At 43.4% G+C, this 20303-nt stretch overlaps 1 protein-coding gene across 1 annotated transcript; it reads right to left on the bottom strand.

Moving 5' to 3' along the window:
* Nucleotides 1-1233: 1233 nt before the first annotated feature.
* On the bottom strand, nt 1234-19935 carry cygb (cytoglobin). The gene is made up of 3 exons (XM_033040977.1): nt 19671-19935; nt 7631-7862; nt 1234-3168 (listed from the first exon to the last, which is right to left on the bottom strand). The coding sequence occupies exons 1-3, from the start codon at nt 19766-19768 to the stop codon at nt 3022-3024; spliced, it is 477 nt and encodes a 158-aa protein (XP_032896868.1). The 5' UTR covers nt 19769-19935; the 3' UTR covers nt 1234-3021.
* Between the last annotated feature and the right edge of the window lie 368 nt (nt 19936-20303).

Raw genomic sequence — 20303 nt, 5'->3', positions numbered from 1 at the left:
GCTTAACCTTTCAAGAGCAGGTCATGAAAGCGGTCACAGTGGCGCAGCGGTAGAGTTGCTGCCTTACAGCGAATGCAGCGCCGGAGACCCGGGTTCGATCCCGACTACGGGTGCTGTCCATACGGTGTTTGTACGCTCTCCCCGTGACCTGCATGTGTTTTCTCCGCGATCTTCGGTTTCCTCCCACACTCCAAAGATGTACGGGTTTGGAGGTTAATTGGCTTGGTGTACATGTAAAAATTGTCCCTAGTGGGTGTAGGATGGTGTTGATGTGCGGGGATCGCTGTATCTCCAAACTAAACAAAACTGGTTTAAAATATGATGATCTCAGTGTTTTTTAATGTTGCAGGTGTGGCCGTGCAAGTTTAATTTGATTTTCACTGGCAGAAGGGATGTGTATGACGTGAGTCAGTGCCAAAGCCGTGCAAATGTAGTTGTGAAATCTTTATTGGGAGAACTCTGCCCAGTCTATCACGGGTGCCGACCTCCCCACCATCGAAGGGATTTACAGGAGTCGCTGCCTCAGATAGGCAGCCAGCATCATCAGAGACCCACATCACCCTGGCATGCTTTCATTTCACTCCTGCCATTGGGAAGAAGATATACAAGCCTATCATCTACCACACATCTATCCTGCCTCTCCTCTCTCACAGCTTGGAATTCAAATTGAAACACCATTGATGTACTTTGGAATATTCACTTGCCGAGCCGCCAGCAGATCACTGCTACATCAAAGTGTAATTTTGAGACACAGGCCCTTCAGCCCACACAGACCATCGATCAGCCTTTCCCATTAGTTTTAGATTATGCTACTTCCTCGAACACTCCCTACACACTGGGGGGAAATGTACAGAGGCCAATTAACCTACAAACCTGCTCGTCTTTGGGATGTGGGAAGAAACTAGAGCACCCAGAGGAAACTCACTCGGTGGCTGTTAGAACGCGCTGTCTGTGTGGAGTTTGCAGCCAAGGTCAGGATTGAACCCGCATCTCTGGCACTGTGGGGCAGCTGCTCTACCAGCGGAGCCATTGTACTGTACAGTCTGATTTTATAAGACCTTGCTGAATGGAAGTGAATATTTATCTTTAACCATCCACAGATTTCAAAGCTCTGCAGCCGTTTCCTCCTTGTTTACCTTTTGAACACATTTTTACACATATTTCCAGCTACTTTGATGACAAGAAAGGCTCTCAATATTTTAGAGCAGCAGAATGTCAATGTGAAGATAAACATTATGAGCAACAAGTTTTTATTACACTGAAGAATTAAATACAAGCTTGCAAGATCTGCTACATCACCCATCACTTTGCAAATAACTTTGAAAGCTATAACATGAGCTAAAAATTGATAAAATAAAATTCCTCCATTGTATGAATATTGGTAAATGTATATTCGAAAAGATATAATTTAGATTAAAAAAATTATCATATTCATGAAATAAATTGTACATCATCTATAATATCAGATGATAGCATGCATTAAATAATTTGCTGGCCATTTGAACAACTTGTATAACGTTATTTTTAATTAATTGTTGGCACACGTTTTAAAACCAGGACACATATTAACTTCCTGCATTATACATAATAAGATCAAAACAGGTTTATCAATAAGGGATATCGAGGACCAGAGGACATATGTTCAAGGTGAAGGGGAAAAGCTTTAATAGGAATCTGAGGGGGAACTTTTTCACACAAAAAGTGGTGGGTGTATGGAACAAGCTGCTAGAGGAGGTAGTTGAGGCTGGGACTATCCCATCGTTTAAGAAACAATTAGACAGGTACACGGATAGGACAGGTTTGGAAGGATATGGACCAAGCGCAGGCAAGTGGGACGAGTGTAGCTGGGACATTGTTGGCCGGTGTGGGCGAGTTGGGCCAAAGGGCCTGCTTCCACACTGTATCACTCGATGACTCTATACATAATTCAGTGCATATACGCCCCCAAGTATCTGAAATAAAAACAAAGAATGCTAAAAAAAAAAAAAATACCCAGAAGATCAGGCAGCATTGGTAGATAGAGAAAAATAATAACATACGAGACCTTTCAGCAGTTACAATGGTAGATATTTCTCAGCATTTCGGGCTTGCATTTCAGATATCAAGCATCTTCATATCTTTCCTTTTAATACTAAATATTTTAATACTATTAATAATATTTCACTTTGCTACTTCATTATTCTAAGCTTTACATTTTGATTATTTTTCCTCCCCATTATTATTTTTGGTTAATGATCCACGGAGGTTTGGAGCATAAAAAACCACAGCACTAGAACCGGCCCTTCGGCCCACAATGTCTGTGCCAAACCCGATGTCAAGAGAAACTAATCTCATCTGCCTGCACGTAACCCATATCCTTCCGTTTCCTGCAATTGCAGGGAGTACAATTGCAGATTAGAAGGGCCAAGGTGAAACAAAATATGTTCTATCTCAGGTACACAAAAATGCTGGAGAAACCCTTTTCTCTAAAGATGCTGCGTTACCCACTGAGTTACTCTAGCATTTGTGTCTATCACCAGTATGTGTCTATCACCAGTACGTAGGTGTAAGTCTGGTGAGAGAGAAGCCATGAAATTAATGGAGGGAATCCAAACAGAGATAACTGCACTCAAGGGGACGTGGAGCGTACCAATCTCAGATTAAAAGGACAGATTATAAAATATACAAAGTGGAGCATATCAGAGCACAGTTCTTTAGAAAGCCATTCACCGTAAATGAAAGTGGTCCAAGTTTATACATTTCCATTGAATTAAAATGTTATTTTATCTTAAACCACATTAAAATATGACATTAAATATGACATGCTAGTTGATCAAATAATCCCCGCAAAAAATTACTTCTTACTTTGATGCGATTTAAACAAGAAGGTTTGTCATTTTTTAAAAATGATATTCCAAGTCTTTTATTCATCAGTTTTTGTTTAAAATATGTATTAAAATTCTGGTCATGTTATTGTATGCTGTACACAGTTTAGTGATAATACGAGTCGATTAATTCATCGCTTGTGGGAGGAACGTCAATTTAGGAAGCTGCTTCAATTGTCTTGTAGGAATTCTCGAGATAATTGTAAATGATATTGAACAGCTTTTGCCAGGCTTCACGGATCTCAGGGGTAAAACCGTCTCCCAATGTCTCTGCCATAATTGTGAGGATCACGTTAAATATAATCTGCAATGACAAAATAAAATAACGTGAGAATGGAACAGATCTCAGAACACAGTTTGACTTGCAGTAAAGTGAACTCACTTTGCATCATTTCAACTGGTGAATCATTGCCAACATTAACCCCATTTCATTTTCCCCGCGTTCCCAAACAATCCCGCCGAGTTTGTACCACTCACCTGGACCAAAGGCAATTTTCAGTGGTCGACTAATTTATCAACCCACACATCTCATAGAGTCATGGAGTGATACAGTGTGGAAACAGGCCTTTCTGTGTATCTGCCTGATTTATACCTCTCATGATTTTATACATCTCTACAAGATCACCCCTTATCCTCCTGCGCTCCAAGGAATAGAGACACAGCCTACTTAACCTTTCCCTATAGCTCAGACCCTCTAGTCCTGGCAACATCCTCGTAAATCTTCTCTGAACCCTTTCAAGTTTGACAATATTCCTATAAAATGGTGCCCTGAACTGAACACAATACTGTAAATGCGGTCTCACCAACGTCTTACACAACTGCACAACTGCTTTGTGTTGCGTGAATCTAGTCCGATAGATACTAATGAAGTCTATGTCTTATTTTTTAAATATATATCATCCAAGATATCCATTATTTCTCATATGGTTTCTAAATGTTATTTTTCAAATGTATCTAACAGTTTCTTTTTATAGGCATACTGTTCAAGATACAGCTGAATCAAGCCAAAGGGAAAAGGTTGAAGTGGCCCTTACTCACTCCAAACTCACCCCCTTCTGAACGCACAGCTGCTATTTTTTTTAAATATTAATTTTTCATTAGTCATTTTGACCTCCCTCCTCCCTTTACCCACTCCAATCTCTCAAGGCACAACTCTCCGTTTAAAAAAAAAACATTTTTTCTACATACTGACTAGAAACAATCTTCAACATTGAATTATGTTGCAAAAAGCGTTACATTAATGGCCTTGTCATAATCAGTGGAGTTGAGTTTATAGTCACGTACACCGAGATACAGTGTACAGCTTTTATTGCCTTTGTTAATCAGTTATTGTTTTATTATTTCTTTGGCACAAGCCCTTTGCTGACAACATATTATGTGCATAAAACGTTAAATATCCAGTGAAGTTCAGAATACGAGGTTGGTGTGGGGAAAGTGACACTGAGGTGATAAATCAGCCAACTCCTGCTTCCACTTCTAATGTTATTATGAAATCACATTAATCTTAAATATCACAATGACTTTAAAAAATATATTTTCTTTGTTTGCGCTCAGAAAGTTAGTATTTAGCATTATAAAACAAATGTTAAATTTACAATACAGGAGTCCAAACAAAACATTAGGCAGAGAATTTTAAATGCAGTAATTACAGAGGAAGTCAGGTAGGACAGATAATGACATGGAACGCTACAGAAATTATAGCAGTTAGATGCTGCAAACTAAAAGGGAGCTGCCAGACCATTTAACATGCATTGATTTTACATAGCAGCATAATACTCATTTCAGATGATATCATTATTTGGATTTTGTTTTAACCAATTAGGATTCCAACAAAAGCGGACTAATATATTGTTTGAGCTTGAGTTTAGTTTATTGCCACGTATACCGAGGTACAGCGAAAAGCTTTTGTTGCGCGCTAACCAGTCAGCGGAAAGATAATGCATGATTACAATTGTTCCACCCACAGGGTCCAGATACATTTTAAAGGGAATAACGTGAAGTGCAAGATAAAGTCCAGCAATGTCCGATCAAAGATAGTCCGAGGGTCTCCAATGAGGTAGATGGTAAGTCAGGACTGCTCTCTGGTTGTCGGTAGGATGGTTCAGTAGCTTGATTGGGTATATCCGAGCACATTGTGGGAAACTAGAGAGGAAATTGCAGGGAGCCCCTGGTCAACATTTACGAGTCTTCATTAAATACAGGAAAGGTGCCGGAAGACTGGAGGGTGGCAAATGTTGTGCCTCTTTTCAAGAAGGGCTGCAGGGGAAATGCTGGGAATTATAGGCCGGCGAGCTTAACATCTACAGTTGGAAAGTTACTTGAGAGTATTCTGAGGGATAGGATATACAGGCATTTGGATGGGAAAGGGCTGATTAGGGACAGTCAGCATGGTTTTGTACATGGGAGGTCGGGTCTCATAAATCTGATTGAGGTTTTTGAAGACGTGACCAAAATGTTTGATGAGGGCAGAGCTGTAGATGTTGTGTACATGGACTTCATGGAAGGAAGCAGAGGGTGATGGTGGAAAGTTGCTTCACGGAGGCCCATGACTAGTGGTGTGCCTCAGGATTCGTTGCTGGGCCTGTTACTGTTTGTCATGTACATCAATGATTAGGATGAGAACATACTGGGCAAGATTAGCAAGTTTGCTGATGATACAAAAGTGGGTGGATTTACAGATAGTGAAGATGGTTGTGAAAGATTGCAGCAGGATCTTGATCGATTGGCCAGGTGGGCTGAGGAATGGTTGACAGAGAAGTGTGAGGTGTTGCATTTTGGGATGTCAAACAAAGGCAGGACCTACACAGTAAATGGTAGGCCTCTGGGGAGTGTTGTAGAGCAGAGGGATCTAGGAGTACAGGTGCATGATTCCTTGAAGGTCGAGTTACAGGTAGGTAAGGTGGTCAAAAAGCCTTTTGGCACGCTGGCCTTCATCAGTCAGAGTATAGAAGTTGATAGGTTATGTTGCAGTTGTATAAGACGTTGGTGAGACCGCATTTAAGATATTATGTTCTGTTCTGGGCACTATGTTATAGGAAAGATATTGTCAAGCTTGAAAGGGTTCAGATAAGATTTACAAGGATGTTGCCAGGACTAGAGGATCTGAGCTATAGGGAGACATTAAGTTGGCCGAGTCTCTATTCCTTGGAGCGGAGGAGGATGAGGAGTGATCTTATAGAGGTGTACAAAATCATGAGAGAAATAAATCTGGTAGATGCACAGAATCTCTTACCCAGAGTAGGGGAATCGAGGACCAGAGTACATAGGTTCAAGGTGAAGGGGAAAAGATTTAATAGAAATCTGAGGGGTAACATTTTCACACAAAGGGTGGCGCGTGTATGGAATAAGCTGCCAGAGGAGGTAGTTGACGCTGGGACTATCCCAACATTTAAGAATCAGTTGGAAAGGTACATGGATAGGACAAGTTTGGATGAATATGGACCAAACACAGGCAGGTGTGTAGCTGGCACATGAATGAATGAATAAGTTTATTGGCCAAGTATGTACACATACGAGGAATTTGCCTTGGTGCTCCGCTTGCAAGTAACAACACGACATAGAGTAACAACTGAGAATGACACATAAAACAATAAACATAAAACATTATAGTTTAAACATGTGATTGAAATAAAATACAGAGAGAAATCCAGAATGATGTTTGGAGGTACCGTATGTCTGATGTTAATGAGTGCCTCTCTCATGATCTTTGTGAGTTTTTCCACAGATGACACAAACGAACAAACACATGCAAAACAGCAAGGAACCATACACCGTGGCAGCCATCGTCAGCACCAGCCGGTTGGCCGGTGTGGGCAATTTGGGCCGAAAGGCCCGTTTCCACACTCTATCACTCTATGATAACAGCTGGGAAGAAACCGTCCCTGAATCTGGAGATGTGCATTTTCCAATTCTGTACCTTTTGCCCGATGGGAGAGGGGAGCAGAGGGAGTGGCCAGGGTGCGACTCATCCTGCAGTAATAATCTCATTCAGCATTCATCAAAGATAGCCATTATTTCTCATGCAACGTCTTAATTTGTTATTTTACAATGAATCTAAACACTAGAGTTAGTCAGGTTTTTTTTGTTTATGGGCACGTTGTACTAGATACTGCTGAATCATGCCACAATGTTAGGACTTTGTTATGAGATTGATTTATTAAGGAATCACGTTTTAAACTGATAAGGTTTGGTTCATCTATTACTTGTAAATCAATATTTACATATTAACCTAATCAGAATGGACTTTAGTCAAAAGAGTGGCACAAAGCTGGTAGAGCCACTGCCTCATAGCGCCAGAGACACGGGTTCAATCCAGACCTACGTGTGAAGTTTGAATGTTTTCCACATGATCGCATGGGTTTCCTCCAGTTGCTCCGGGTTCCTCCCACATTCCCAAAGACGTGCAGGTTTGTAGGTTAATTGGCCCCCTGAAAAAATTGCCCCCAGTGTGAAGGGAGTGGATGCGAAAGATGGATAACATACGTGTTATAGGTGTCATAGAACACACAACATATAAAATGTTTCTATACAACATGGAGCACATAGATCATTGGTTAGATCGATGATCCAACATCGAACTAGACCATAGATGCTCGATAGTGATCAATGCTCAGCATGGACTCGGTGGGCCATGCTGTTTCTCCAAACTGAACTAAACTGAGCTAAAATGCAAGATTTTGTTGAGAGTCATCAGCTTTCTTTCTATCAAGTTTGAAAAAATCATAAAGTGAGGTGAAGAGAGAGACCATGGTAATTTGGGAACTTACCCGAAAGTTCTGCACCCCCACTTTGTGTACATGAATGTGCCTCTCCGCCAAGTGTGTCATAATGTCACAGGCTGCGTCCCAGTTATCCAGATTCTCAATGAGGTCATTGAGCCGGTTCATCACAGACTTGCCATGTCTCTTGATCTGAGCCGATTTTTGCATTTCTTCCTCGGTCGAAATGTTCTTGAACGTTTTGAAGTACTTCTTTGTTTCAGGGTAATCCGTGAACAATCTAAGTCATACAAGTTAAGCAAAATTTTAATTCATTGGCAATAACAAAAATAGCGAGGTCTCTTTTCACCAAAACACTCTCGATTTTGGTACTCTCAATCGAATATAAAAGAGAGAAACATCGATGAGATTCAGAAAACTTATTAATTTGAATACAATACATTTTGATACTATTGTTTGAGATGTGGAGAGTTTAATCAGGTACTACAATCTTTCTTGGTGGTTTACTGCTGTTATCCGCTTTGCAATATTAACTACCATAGAGTCTAACGTAACATTTAAAAAACATTTGCACGACTGTGACTAAGATAGTTAATATTGTGAAGCAGATAACAGCGATAAACCATCACGAAAGACCGCAGGTAGATAAAAATGCTGGAGAAACTCAGCGGGTGAGGCAGCATCTGTGGAGCGAAGGAATAGGTGACATTTCAGGTCGAGACCCTTCTTCAGACTGATGGAGGGTCTCGACCTGAAACGTCACCTATTCCTTTGCCCCATAGATGCTGCCTCGCCCGCTGAGTTTCTCCAGCATTTTTATCTACCTTCGGTTTTCCCAGCATCTGCAGCTCCTTCTTAAACAAGAAAGACCGCAGTATCTGATTACACTCTCCACATCTCAAAATAGTTAGATGAAGAGAGAAGCAATACAAGTGTCAGACAACTGGAAGAGGAAGAGAATAGAGGCTGCAGCGGAGAAAATAATCACTCAATTGGGCAATACAGAGATTATCAAGTCCGTATTTTGCAGATTGCAGCTTTCTGGCACAAAACAATGCAGGACAATAAGAGGGGAAAACATATCAGGGGGTTTCATTTGTAGGAGGATCAGAAAAAGTTAGGAGGTTACAATATCCATTGAGAAAGCAGACAATATTATCATGTTGAAGCTACAAAACGTGGAAGAGCAGAAATGTTGAGTAAAAATGGCCGGCAAGTTCAAATATTCGAAAAAGCAGAATGTTGATGTCATGACGAAAAACAATGAGGTATTGAGGCAGAAGTAGATCAGAAACAGTGGTAGACGCCAGAGAAAATGAGAGCTTTCAAGACAAGGAGTCAACCTAATCGGCACAATGGATTTTCATACATCGTGGAATGATAATTGTATTGGCCCAGTGCCATCTAAGGAGTTTCGAAAGAAAAAAATAACTGAAACTGAGCAACCACAATCATATAATAACTGTAATTATATTACAAACTGTAATTATGTGAATAATGGCTTTTCACTGTCTGCAGCTTATATTTTTAGGTTTTAACAAATCTGCAAATATATAACTTTTAGAAATGGTTCGTTCATGCAACTAATAACAAGTTATCTAACTATATATTAAATGTTTTTTTTTGTGCGTCACTAATTTTGTTTGACAGTACCAGCGAACGTTAGTTTCGTGCCCTGCCTCTACTTGCAAACGCCATAAGTATATGGTGAGGAGTTACTCTGGTAATAAGTCTACAAATATGTGATGATGACATTCAGCCAAATAGCGAGGCAAACCCTGGAGGTTCACAGACAGCACGCAATTGAGTGCATGAATTATGAAATAAGAAGACACATTTTGGTTTCACTCGTTGTATATTATCATACATTATGACAAGGATGTGCAACACTCAGGCATAATGAAGTCAATTCAGCAACGTTGAACAGGGAAAGGGCATTAAATGCACATTGAATATTCACTTGATGTGGTACATCTTGACTCTGCATCACGGTACAAGTGCACCGAGATGGTGGTCTGCGTGACAGAGATCTCCCTGAAGCATCTCATGTATGAAAGGCTCTTATCACTCAGACAATGCAGGTAATTTGTGGAGACTCAAGTGAGCATTGCATCAAGTACAAGCATGCCGACATTATGGTGCTGCATGAACAATAAGCGTAGTCACATTCGCTACAATGTGTTGCTTGCGACTTGGTGATTTATTCAACATGCAATCCTACTCTACTGCATGCATTTATGGAGTGATACCACTGTAGGCTTTAGATATCCAGGGTGGAAACAAGCCCTTTGGCCCATCAAGTCCGCGACGACCAGCGATCCCCGTACACTAAGACTATCCTAAACACTGGGGACAATTTACAATTTTATCGAAGCCAATTCACCTGCAAACCCGTACGTCTTTGGAGCGTGGGAAGAAATCAGAGCACCTGGAGAAAAGCCACACAGGTCATAGGGAGAACGAACAAACTCCATACAGACAGCATCCCTAGTCAGGACTGAAGCCGGGTCTCTGGCGCTGTGAGGCAGCAACTCCACGGCTGTGCCACCATAGGTTTAGGTTTATTATTGTCATGTGTACCGAGGTCGAGTAAAAAGCTTTGTTTTGCATACAATACATTCAAATAATACTATAAATACAACCAGGACAAATTCAGTACAATAGATATATCAAGGGGGAAGATGCAGAGTACAGAATATAATTGTGATGTTGTTGTGTATCAGATTCATAGACAAACTGTAATGTCTGTACTTACAGGTAGAAAATAGAGTGATTGTGTCAGATAATAGTAAATCCCTCTCTGGGAAGAACACGCAAAGAGTCGCCACATTCCAGCGTGGAGAATCACTTGATAATTTCTAGTGTTCTTTACAATTCCTAAAAAAATCTATGCGGAGCAGTACAAGATTAAAATTCCTAAAATATTTTGTGCAGTGGAATCAATGAGTGGGACTGAGAAGCGTCTCGACCCGAAACATCATCTATTCCTTTTCTCCAGAGACGTTGCCTGACCCGCTGAGTTACTCCAGCATCTTGTGTTTATCAGTGGGACTCGGTGCCGAGTTCACACTGGAGCTGCCCCTAGATATGGACGATTAAGTGGCGTTCTCCTGGGAATTATGGATGAACGAATGAAGGGAAGAGCAGGCGAAAGGTTGGAGAAAAGAAAGAAGGTGGCAGGTGGGGGGAGTGGTGATGTTGGGGTGGGGAGGGGAGCGAGGAGGGCTGAGAGCAGCATGGTGGTGCAGCGGTAGAGTTGCTGCCTTACAGCGCCAGTGAGCCGGGTTCGATCCCGACTACGGGTGTTTGTCTATATGGAATTTGTGCGTTCTTCCTGTGGCCTGCGTGGGTTTTCTCCGGGTGCTCCGGTTTGCTCCCACACTCCAAAGATGGACAGGTTGTAAATTGTCCCTGGTGTGTAGGATAGCATTAGATTGCGGGAATCGCTGGTTGGTGCGGAATCGGTGGGCTGAAGGAACTATATCCGCACTGTATCTCTAAACTAAACTAAAAGCAGGATGCCCAAGTGAACAAAGTGTCGAGAGATCTATTCATCTTCCTGTATCTCAGTGTGGAAGAATGAGTTTCAGTAAAGGCGTTCTCACTAAATGTAGGCACCCGCTTCAAACACAGCTGGAACCACAGAGCAAGGCTAGGATTACAGCAAGAGTGGCTGAACAGGCACCCACAACCATAAACCTTTACACATTTTGATCCTCCCATTTCTCCCTATGATACATTTGATGCATAACATTCAAGAGTCAAGACAAGAGTGTTTTATTGTCATATGTCCCAGATAGGACAATGAAATTCTTACTTGCTGCAGTACAACAGATTATGTAAACATAGTACATAACAGGAGAAGAAAAAAGTTCAGTGTGTATATACACATGCACACATACTCAATAAATAACAAATATAGTGCAATAATAATAATAATAATAATAGCCTGTTGTAGTTCAGAGTTTATTTGTTGTTGTGTTTAATAGCCTGATGGCTGTAGGGGAAGTAGCTGTTCCTGAACCTGGACATTACAGTGTTCAGGCTTCCCGATGGCAATGGTGAAATGAGTGTATGGCCAGTATAGTGTGTGTCTTTGATGATGTTGGCTGCCTTTTTGAGGCACCGTGCCAATGGAGGGACAGTCCTTCAGTGAATCAAAAAGTTGCAGTTCTCTCTCAGGGCGACTGCATTCACCTCCATCCTCCGCATATTTCTCTCCTGCCCCGTGTCACCAAACAACCTCATGCTGGTCTATCTGATAAAGTTAAAAAAAACTGAAATCTTGGCTTCAAGCTCTTCAGATTAGGGGAAGCACAATGGCTGTTAGTACAAACATCAGTGCAGCTTTGATTTTAAAGATTTGCACTGGATTATTTATTTACTTCTGGCTTTTAGTCATAGGTTCCAGGAGCAAAATTAGGCCATTCAGCCCATTAAGTCTACTCTGCCATTCAATCGCAACTGATGTATGTAGTTTTTATTTTTTTTTAAACTGGGTATGTGTGTGGGGGGCGAGGGGTGGGGGGGGGGTGGGGGAAACGTTTTAAAATCTTTCCCCTGCACAGAGAACCCGACCTTTTCTCTGTCGGGTCTCCGTTGTCGTTGGGGCCGAGCACCGTGGAGCGGCCTCCAACCGGAACGACCTGGGGCTCCAGTCACGGAGCTGCGGACTTACTTACCATCGCGGAGCTGGCCGAGTTCGGAGCGGGAGGAGCGGTGGTGGCGAGCTGCTGCGGCCCGACCCAGGAAATTCGGGGGCTCCAGCCGCCGGCCTGATGGACGGTGACACCGGGAGCCCGCTGGGAGTTCCCGCTGGGAGACCGCTTCCGCAACGGCGACTTCTCCCGCCCGAGTTGTGGGGTTGAGGATGACCTGGGGCGGGGCCTTACATCGCCCGGCGCGGCTTTAAATGGCCGCGGGACTTGTTAGCGCACGTCAGGGGCTCCAACACCAAGACCCGGAGCGCGGCCTTGCATCGCCCGGCGCGGCTTTATAATTGCCGCGGGACTTATTTACCATCGCCCGCCGGGGGCTTTGACTCAGACATCGGGAAGAGAATGAGGAGAGCAGGGGAGAGATAAGACTTTGCCTTCCATCACAGTGAGGAGGAGATTCACTGTGATGGATGTCTGTGTAAATTGTGTTGTGTCTTGGTTCTTCTTGTTTGTATGACTGCAGAAACCAAATTTCGTTTGAACCTCTGGGTTCAAATGACAACAAATGAATTGTATTGTATTGTATCTTTCCCGAATCAGCCCCATTCTCCTGCCTTCTCCCCATAACCCCTGACACCAAACAAGAATTTGCGAATAGACACAGAATGCTGGAGTAACTCAGCAGGACAGGCAGCATCCCTGGAGAGAAGGAATGGGTGACGTTTCGATTCGAGATCCTTCACAAATTCCTTCTTTCCAGAGATGCTGCCTGTCCTGCTGAGTTACTCCAACGTTTTGGGTCTATCTTCAGTGTTAACCAGCATCTGCAGTTTCTTCCCACACAAGAATCGGTCAATCTTGATTTTAGTTTTGCAGCATGTTGATCAGTAACGGAGAAAGAGTAGAATTACTGAACACTGAAACAGGCATGTGCTTCACGGTACCCTGCTCTTTCTTTCCTTTCTCTTCCACCTGAATGATTTCTTCCATTTGTGTCTTCCCCTTTTGGCTGCTCCTTTGCAACTGGAGGCAAATACTCCGCCGTCTTGTTATTGAGATTCAGAGACAAGGAATTCACATGTTTTCACATTTAATTTGCACAGTGATCCAGGCTTCACCTGAAGTGAAACAGGCAGTGACAATGTGTCACCGAGCTGTGTTTGTTTCGTGACATTTAATGCAGCGGCATAGCTTTTCCTGGATGCATTCCGGTCCAAGACTGGAGTCGCCAAACTTGTTCACAACTAATGAAAAGACTGGTCCCCGTCCCGGTCATTCCTTCATCATCCTGCTCCTGTTCGGCAGAAGATACTGAAGCATGAAAGTGTGTGCACCACCAGGCTCAAGAACAGCTTCTTCCCCTCTTTTATTAGAACGGTCCTTCCATAAGCTAGGGTACTGTCCAATTCACCTCTACCCCATTGTGGTCTGTATTATTCAAATTTCACTGTGCCAATTGGTGCAAGTGACAATAAATGTAAACTTGAAGTTAGTTGATGCACTTCTGCAGACTGAAGTAGGGTCTCGACCTGAAACGTCACCCATTGCTTCTCTCCAGAGATGCTGCCTGTCCCGCTGAGTTACTCCAGCTCTTTTGTGTCTATTAACAGATGAAGAATGGCAGGTTTGTAAATCTTAATACTCAGAATGCCTGCAAAGATCGGTGGTGGAAGCTTGCTCTACTCTTCTCATTCTGAGCTTGCTGATCTCCGCCATTGTGAAGCAAGCTCAACGTTCACCTATTTATTTACTCTCTTTGTCCACCATATCACATACTTGCCTGTAGCTCAGTTCAGTTTATTGTCAGGTGTGTCGAGGTACAGTGAATAGCGTTTGTTGCGTGCTACCCATTGTAATTGTAGTTATGCTATAATTGTGGTTGCTCAGTTTCAGTTATATTTTCTTTTGAAACTCTCATGTTAGAACTCCTTGGATGCCACTGTGCCAATTCAATTCAATTATCATTCCACAGTGTTTGAAAATCCATTGTGTCTGGTAGATTGACTCATTGTCTTGGAAGCTATTAGTTTCACTGGCATCTACCATAGTTTCTTACCTACTTCTTCCTCAACAACACCATTTTTGTCATGATGCCAACATTCTGGTTTTTCGAATATTTGAACTTGCTAGCCATTTTTACTCAACATATCCGCTCATCCGAGTTTCGTAGATTCAACATAATGATATTGCTGTTCTTGAGCCTGGTGGTGCACACACTTTCATGCTTCTGTATCTTCTGCCGAACAGGAGCAGGATGATGAAGGAATGACCGGGGCAGAGACCAGTCTTTTCATTAGTTGCGAACGAGATTTGCGACTCCAGTCTTTGCATCCAGGAAAAGCTATGCCGCTGCATTAAAAAGGTCACAAAACAAACAGCTCGGTGACACATTGTCACTGCCTGTTTCACTTCAGGTGAAGCCTGGAGCACTGTGCAGATTAAATGTGAAAACATGTGATTTCCTGGTCTCTAAATCTCAATAACAAGACTGCGGAGTATTTGCCTCCAGTTGCAAAGGAGCAGCCAAAAGGGGAAGACACAAAAAGGAAGAAATCATTCAGGTGGAAGAGAAAGGAAAGAAAGAGCAGGGTACCGTGAAGCACATGCCTGTTTCAGTGTTCAATAACACTACTCTTTCTCCGTTACTGATCAGCATGCTGCAAAACCAAAATCAAGGTTGACCGACTCTTGTGTAGGAAGAATCTGCAGATGCTGGGTACCACAATAGACAATAGGTGCAGGAGTAGGCCATTCGGCCCTACAAGCCAGCACCACCATTCACTGTGATCATCCACAATCAGTACCCCGTTCCTGCCTTCCCCCCATATCCCTATCTTTAAGAGCTCTATCCAACACTGAAAATAGACTCAAAATGCTGATGCCAAGAATTTCAGTTTAAAAAAAAAAACTTTACCAGATAGACCAGCATGAGGTTGTTTGGTTGGCACTGGGCAGGAGAGAAATATCGGGAGGATGGAGATGAATGCAGAAACAGCTCTGAGAGGGAACCGTGCCGTTTTGTTTCACTAAATCACTGTCCCTCTCGCGGCTCGGTGTCTCAGCATCTCCTGCAACCTGGTGGAAGGCACTCAGTGGGACCGGCAGCATCTCTGGAGAGAAGGAATGGGTGACGTTTCGGGTCTGGACCCTTCTTCAGACTGGTTAGGGAAAAGGTAAACGAGATATATAGACGGAGATGTGGAGAGATAAAAGAACAATGAATGAAAGATATGCAAAAAAGTAACAACTGTAAAGGAAACAGGCCTTTGTAACCTTTTGGAGGGTGAAAATGAGAAGCTAGTGTGACTTGGGTGGGGGAGGGATAGAGAAAGAGGGAATGCCGGGGCTACCTGAAGTGAGAGAAATTAATATTCATACCACTGGGCTGTAAGCTGCCCAAGCGAAATATGAGATGCTGTTCCTCCAATTTGCATTTAGCCTCACACTGACAATGGATGAGATTTCTTTGGAGGGTGGTTATAATGGAACTTGCCATTACAGGATGGATGCAGTACTGGTGTGGCAGTACACTTAGTTAGTTTATAAATTTGATGTGGTCTCGTAACTCTGTGGGGTGTTGGCAGTGGAGGCGAGCGGCTCAGGGAGGTCATATGGTGAACATTTTAGAGGGTGGGGTTCCTAGAGGCCAATGTCAATTTCAGTAAGACATTGTGGTTCAGCTTCAACAAAGCCTGCCAGCAATGGACCAAAAAAAAAAGATCAAGGAAACTGTGAGAAGCAGATGAGGATCCATTTGTGTAGGAAGGAACTGGAGATGTGGTTTTACACTGAAGATAGACACAGAATGCTTGAGTAACACAGCGGGACAGGCAGCATCTCTGGATAGAATAAATGGGTTTCATTTCGGGTCGAGACCCTTCTTCAGCTAGTCAAGAGAGAGGGAGATACAGATGTATGGACATGTAAGGTGTGAAAATAGTTTTTCTCATTTGATGTCTCGTTTTCACACCTGACCCTTCCATTTCTCTCTGTCTCCCTCTCCCCCGACTCTCAGTCTGAAGAAGGGTCTCGACCCGAATCGTCACCCATTCCTTCTCTCCAGAGATGCTGCCTGCCCTGCTGAGTTTCTCCGGCATTTTGTGTCTATCTTCGAGAATCCATCTTCAGTGGATACTGAAGCCTGTTAACCTACAAACCTGTACATCATTGGAGCGTGGGAGGAGACCGGAGCACCCAGGGAAAACCCACGCAGTCACATGGGGAACATGCAAACTCTGTACAGACAGCACCAGTAGTCAGGATCGAACCCAGGTCTCTAGCGCTGTAAGGCAGCAACTCTACCGCTGTGCCGCCGTGCCACCTCTCGTGATTGATTGTGGGCACGGACTCGACGGGCTGAAGGGCCTGTGTCCATGCTGCATCTCTAAAATACAAAGCCAGCCAAGCCACGGCTCACCCGCCTGGTTTAAAGGTTAGAGAGGTCAGCACGCACTGAAAGCTTTTCCCTGTACCTCGGTACACATGGCAATAAACTAAATTAATGTTCCAAATATCAGAAACATTCAATATCGCAAACCTATCACAGATTTATCATCGTTTCACAAATAGTCAGAAACAACTGAACAGAAACAACCAAAATAAATCTATAAAGACATTAAAACTCATCTTGAGCCTCACAGTGACGTCAGTAGAGGACTCTCTGGGGCAGACCAAACATGGTACAGATTGCTCATTCAGTTTCCTCCCTGCAAATGGTGTGAATTGTTGCAATAATGCACTGCCCATGATGGGCTTAGCAGCTGCATAAAGTGTCCAGCAGCACTACCACAACCCCAAGTTGCCTGCATGTAGCTGTGTACACATGTTATCTGTGATCTACTGAAGTGCCGCCTGTGGAGAGTTTGTAGGTTCCCCCCGTGACCACGTGGGTTTTCTCAATGATCTTTGGTTTCCCCTCACACTCCAAAGACGTACAGGTATGTAGGTAAATTGGCTTGGCATAAGGGTAAATTGTCCCTAGTACGTATAGGTTAGTGTTAATGTGTGGCTATCGCTGGTCGGTGCAGACTCGGTGGACCAAAGGGCCTGTTTCCACACTATCTCCAAACTAAACTACCTTGCATCACACACAAAGAATAAATAGGTACAAGCCTTTCCAGACATGGATGGGACAGGTTTGGATGGATATGGGCCAAACGCAGGCAGGTAGGTCCAGTGAAGGTGGGACATGTTGGCCGGTGCAGGCAAGTTGGGCCAAAGGGCCTGTTTCCACGCTGTATCACTCAATGACTCTATAACACACCAGCAGCTAGGCATTTTAAAAGTTCACCAAAATCCCCAAATCACACCTTGCCTACAATTAATAATAATAATAATAATAATAATAATAACTTTATTTATAAAGCACTTTAAACAACTGCAGTTGCCACAAAGTGCTGTACATGAGAACTCATGGACAAAAAGCTATTACAAACAATTAAAAACCATTAAAAACCGTAAAACGAAGGACTATAAAAACACACTAAAAATTAAAAGACATTAAAAGCACTAAGAACAGGAGCAATGCCTCAGCCAGTGTCGAAAGCCAAAGAATAATAATGTGTTTTTAGGGAGGATTTGAAGATGGACAGTGAGGGGGCCTGTCTGATGTGCAGCGGCAAGGTGTTCCAGAGTGCCGGAGCAGCAACAGAAAAGGCTCTATCCCCTCTGAGCTTCCACTTAGACCTTGGTACCTCAAGGAGCAGCTGATCAGCTGACCTGAGGCACCGGGCAGGAGCATATAGGTGGAGCAGCTCAGAGAGGTAAGGCGGGGCGAGCCCATTCAACGATTTAAAACCAAATAAAAGAATTTTGAAATGAACTCGAAAGTGCACTGGGAGTCAGTGAAGGGAGGCCAAAATTGGCGTAATGTGCTCCCTCTTTCGAGTTCCGGTCAAAAGGCGAGCAGCAGCATTTTGAACAAGCTGGAGACGAGCCAATGAAGCTCGTGTAACTCCAGAGTAGAGTGCGTTACAGTAATCCAGCCTAGATGTAATAAAGGCATGGATTACTGTTTCAAAATGCTGCCGCTCGAGAATGGGCTTCACCTTTGCCAGCTTCCTTAGGTGAAAGAAGCTGGACTTAACCACAAATAAACTATTTGTTTATCTAGTTTAAAATCACCGTCCATCCTAAAACTCGTCAGAGGGCCACTAATCACCTACAAACTGGAGAGAGACAGAATAGAAACATATAATAGCATTGACATATCCTTCCACAAGTTAGGATATACCTACAGTGTGGCAAGCAGTTAATACTGACATTATACCCAGCATGTTCTTTATAGTTAGTTCTCCATATTTAGTAATTTCCTCCAGGTTTATTCAACTTTGCAAATTCCATTTATCATCTATGGTTCTTGCAATGCTTGGTATTTATGATTCACTAGGTAGTCTAAAAAAATGTAAGGAACTGCACATAAAGCTATAGATTGAACTAGTTTATACTACTGTTTTTTAAAGAATATCTAGAATTTAGTTTTGTTTCGAGATACATCATGGAACAGGCCATGCAGCCCACACCGACCATCAATCACCCATTCATACCACATCTATGTTATATCACTCTCTCTCACCCACTCCCTACATACTACAGGCTAATTTACAGATGCCAATTTACAGAGGCTGTATAATGTTTAAGAAACAGTCTCCATAACGTATAATGCTTAACAGTTAGACAGATACATGGTTTGCAGGGTTATGGACCAAAAACCAGCAGGTGGGAATAATGTAGCTGGGACATGTTGGCTGGTGTGGGCAAGTTGGGCTGAAGGGCCTGTTCCCATGCTGTCTATCATTCTATGACTCTAATTAACCTACAAACCCACACATCTTTGGGATGTGGGCAGAAACCAGAGCAAACCCAGGGGGAGAACATGCAAACTCCACACAGACAGCACCCAGGTCATGATCAAGCCCAGGTGTCTGGCGCTGTGAGGCAGCAGCTCTACCAGCTGTGCCACAGATTCACATTCTAATATATATGTTCTCTACACATCTTTCAGAGAAGGTGAGAGACCAAGGCACGAATCCCATATCTGCAAGATCCCACAACACTATCTCACAAAAGAGCTAGGAATGGCAGCCAATATATTTAGTTCAATTACACCAAGACATCAGTTATCTGACTTACCTGACAGTGCGGTCTGCTGAGTTGCTACAATGCCAAGATGTCAAAAGTATTTGTGAGAAGCTGTGTAATAGTCCAACTTCTCTCACTTCCAGCATTTTTACTCTGTCCTTGACCTCACCCCACCACCAAGGTTACAAGAAAAGAGACCATCTCTAAAAATAGATCTTGTTACTGCCTGGATTATTAACCGCGTGTTTATTTTTTTCCTCCTTGCAGGGGTACCGGTTTCCTGGAGGGCATAGCGGGGAGGGGACAATAGCCGCCAAGGGAAACAACAGGTACGATCTCCTTCCTCTTACCTCAACACCACTGCCCTGCCGTTCCCCTCTGGATCCGCAAACAACTGTTTCCAGATGATGCGAACATGGCCTTTGTCGGCTTCTGTCAGGTCAGTCATCTCTGCAGCGATCAACGGGAGAGCGAGAGCAACAGCAGCCAGACAGCGAACCTTTCTCCCTCCACTCTCTGGTGCACAAGTCCGGGCTGCCGGCGACTTTTAAGTTGTTACAAAGGCTCCCTGCGATATCACGTGGCGATCCTCTAAATCACGCCCAGTTACTGTCTATACCGCCCCTATACCCCCTCTCTCTCTCTCTCTCTCTCTCTCACACACACCCACTCACACACACCCCCACTCACACCCACTCACTCACACCCACACACACACTCACTCACACACACATACTCAAACACACACACACACACCAACACACCCACTCACACACACACACTCACTCATACACACACTCAAACACACACTCACACACGCACACACACTCACCACACACTCACCACGCACACACTCACACACACTCACTGACACACACCAAGGCTGGTATTAGTTTGTGTGGGAAGGAACTGCAGAAGCTGGTTTACACCGAAGGTAGACACAGAAGGCTGGAATAACCCCGTTGGGTTACTAGCTACTAACA

The sequence above is a fragment of the Amblyraja radiata genome, chromosome 22 (assembly GCF_010909765.2).
Source record: "Amblyraja radiata isolate CabotCenter1 chromosome 22, sAmbRad1.1.pri, whole genome shotgun sequence".
NCBI classification, from domain to species: domain Eukaryota; kingdom Metazoa; phylum Chordata; class Chondrichthyes; order Rajiformes; family Rajidae; genus Amblyraja; species Amblyraja radiata.
The sequence above is the reverse complement of the archived record's forward strand: the minus strand, read 5'-3'. Positions and strand labels throughout refer to the sequence as shown.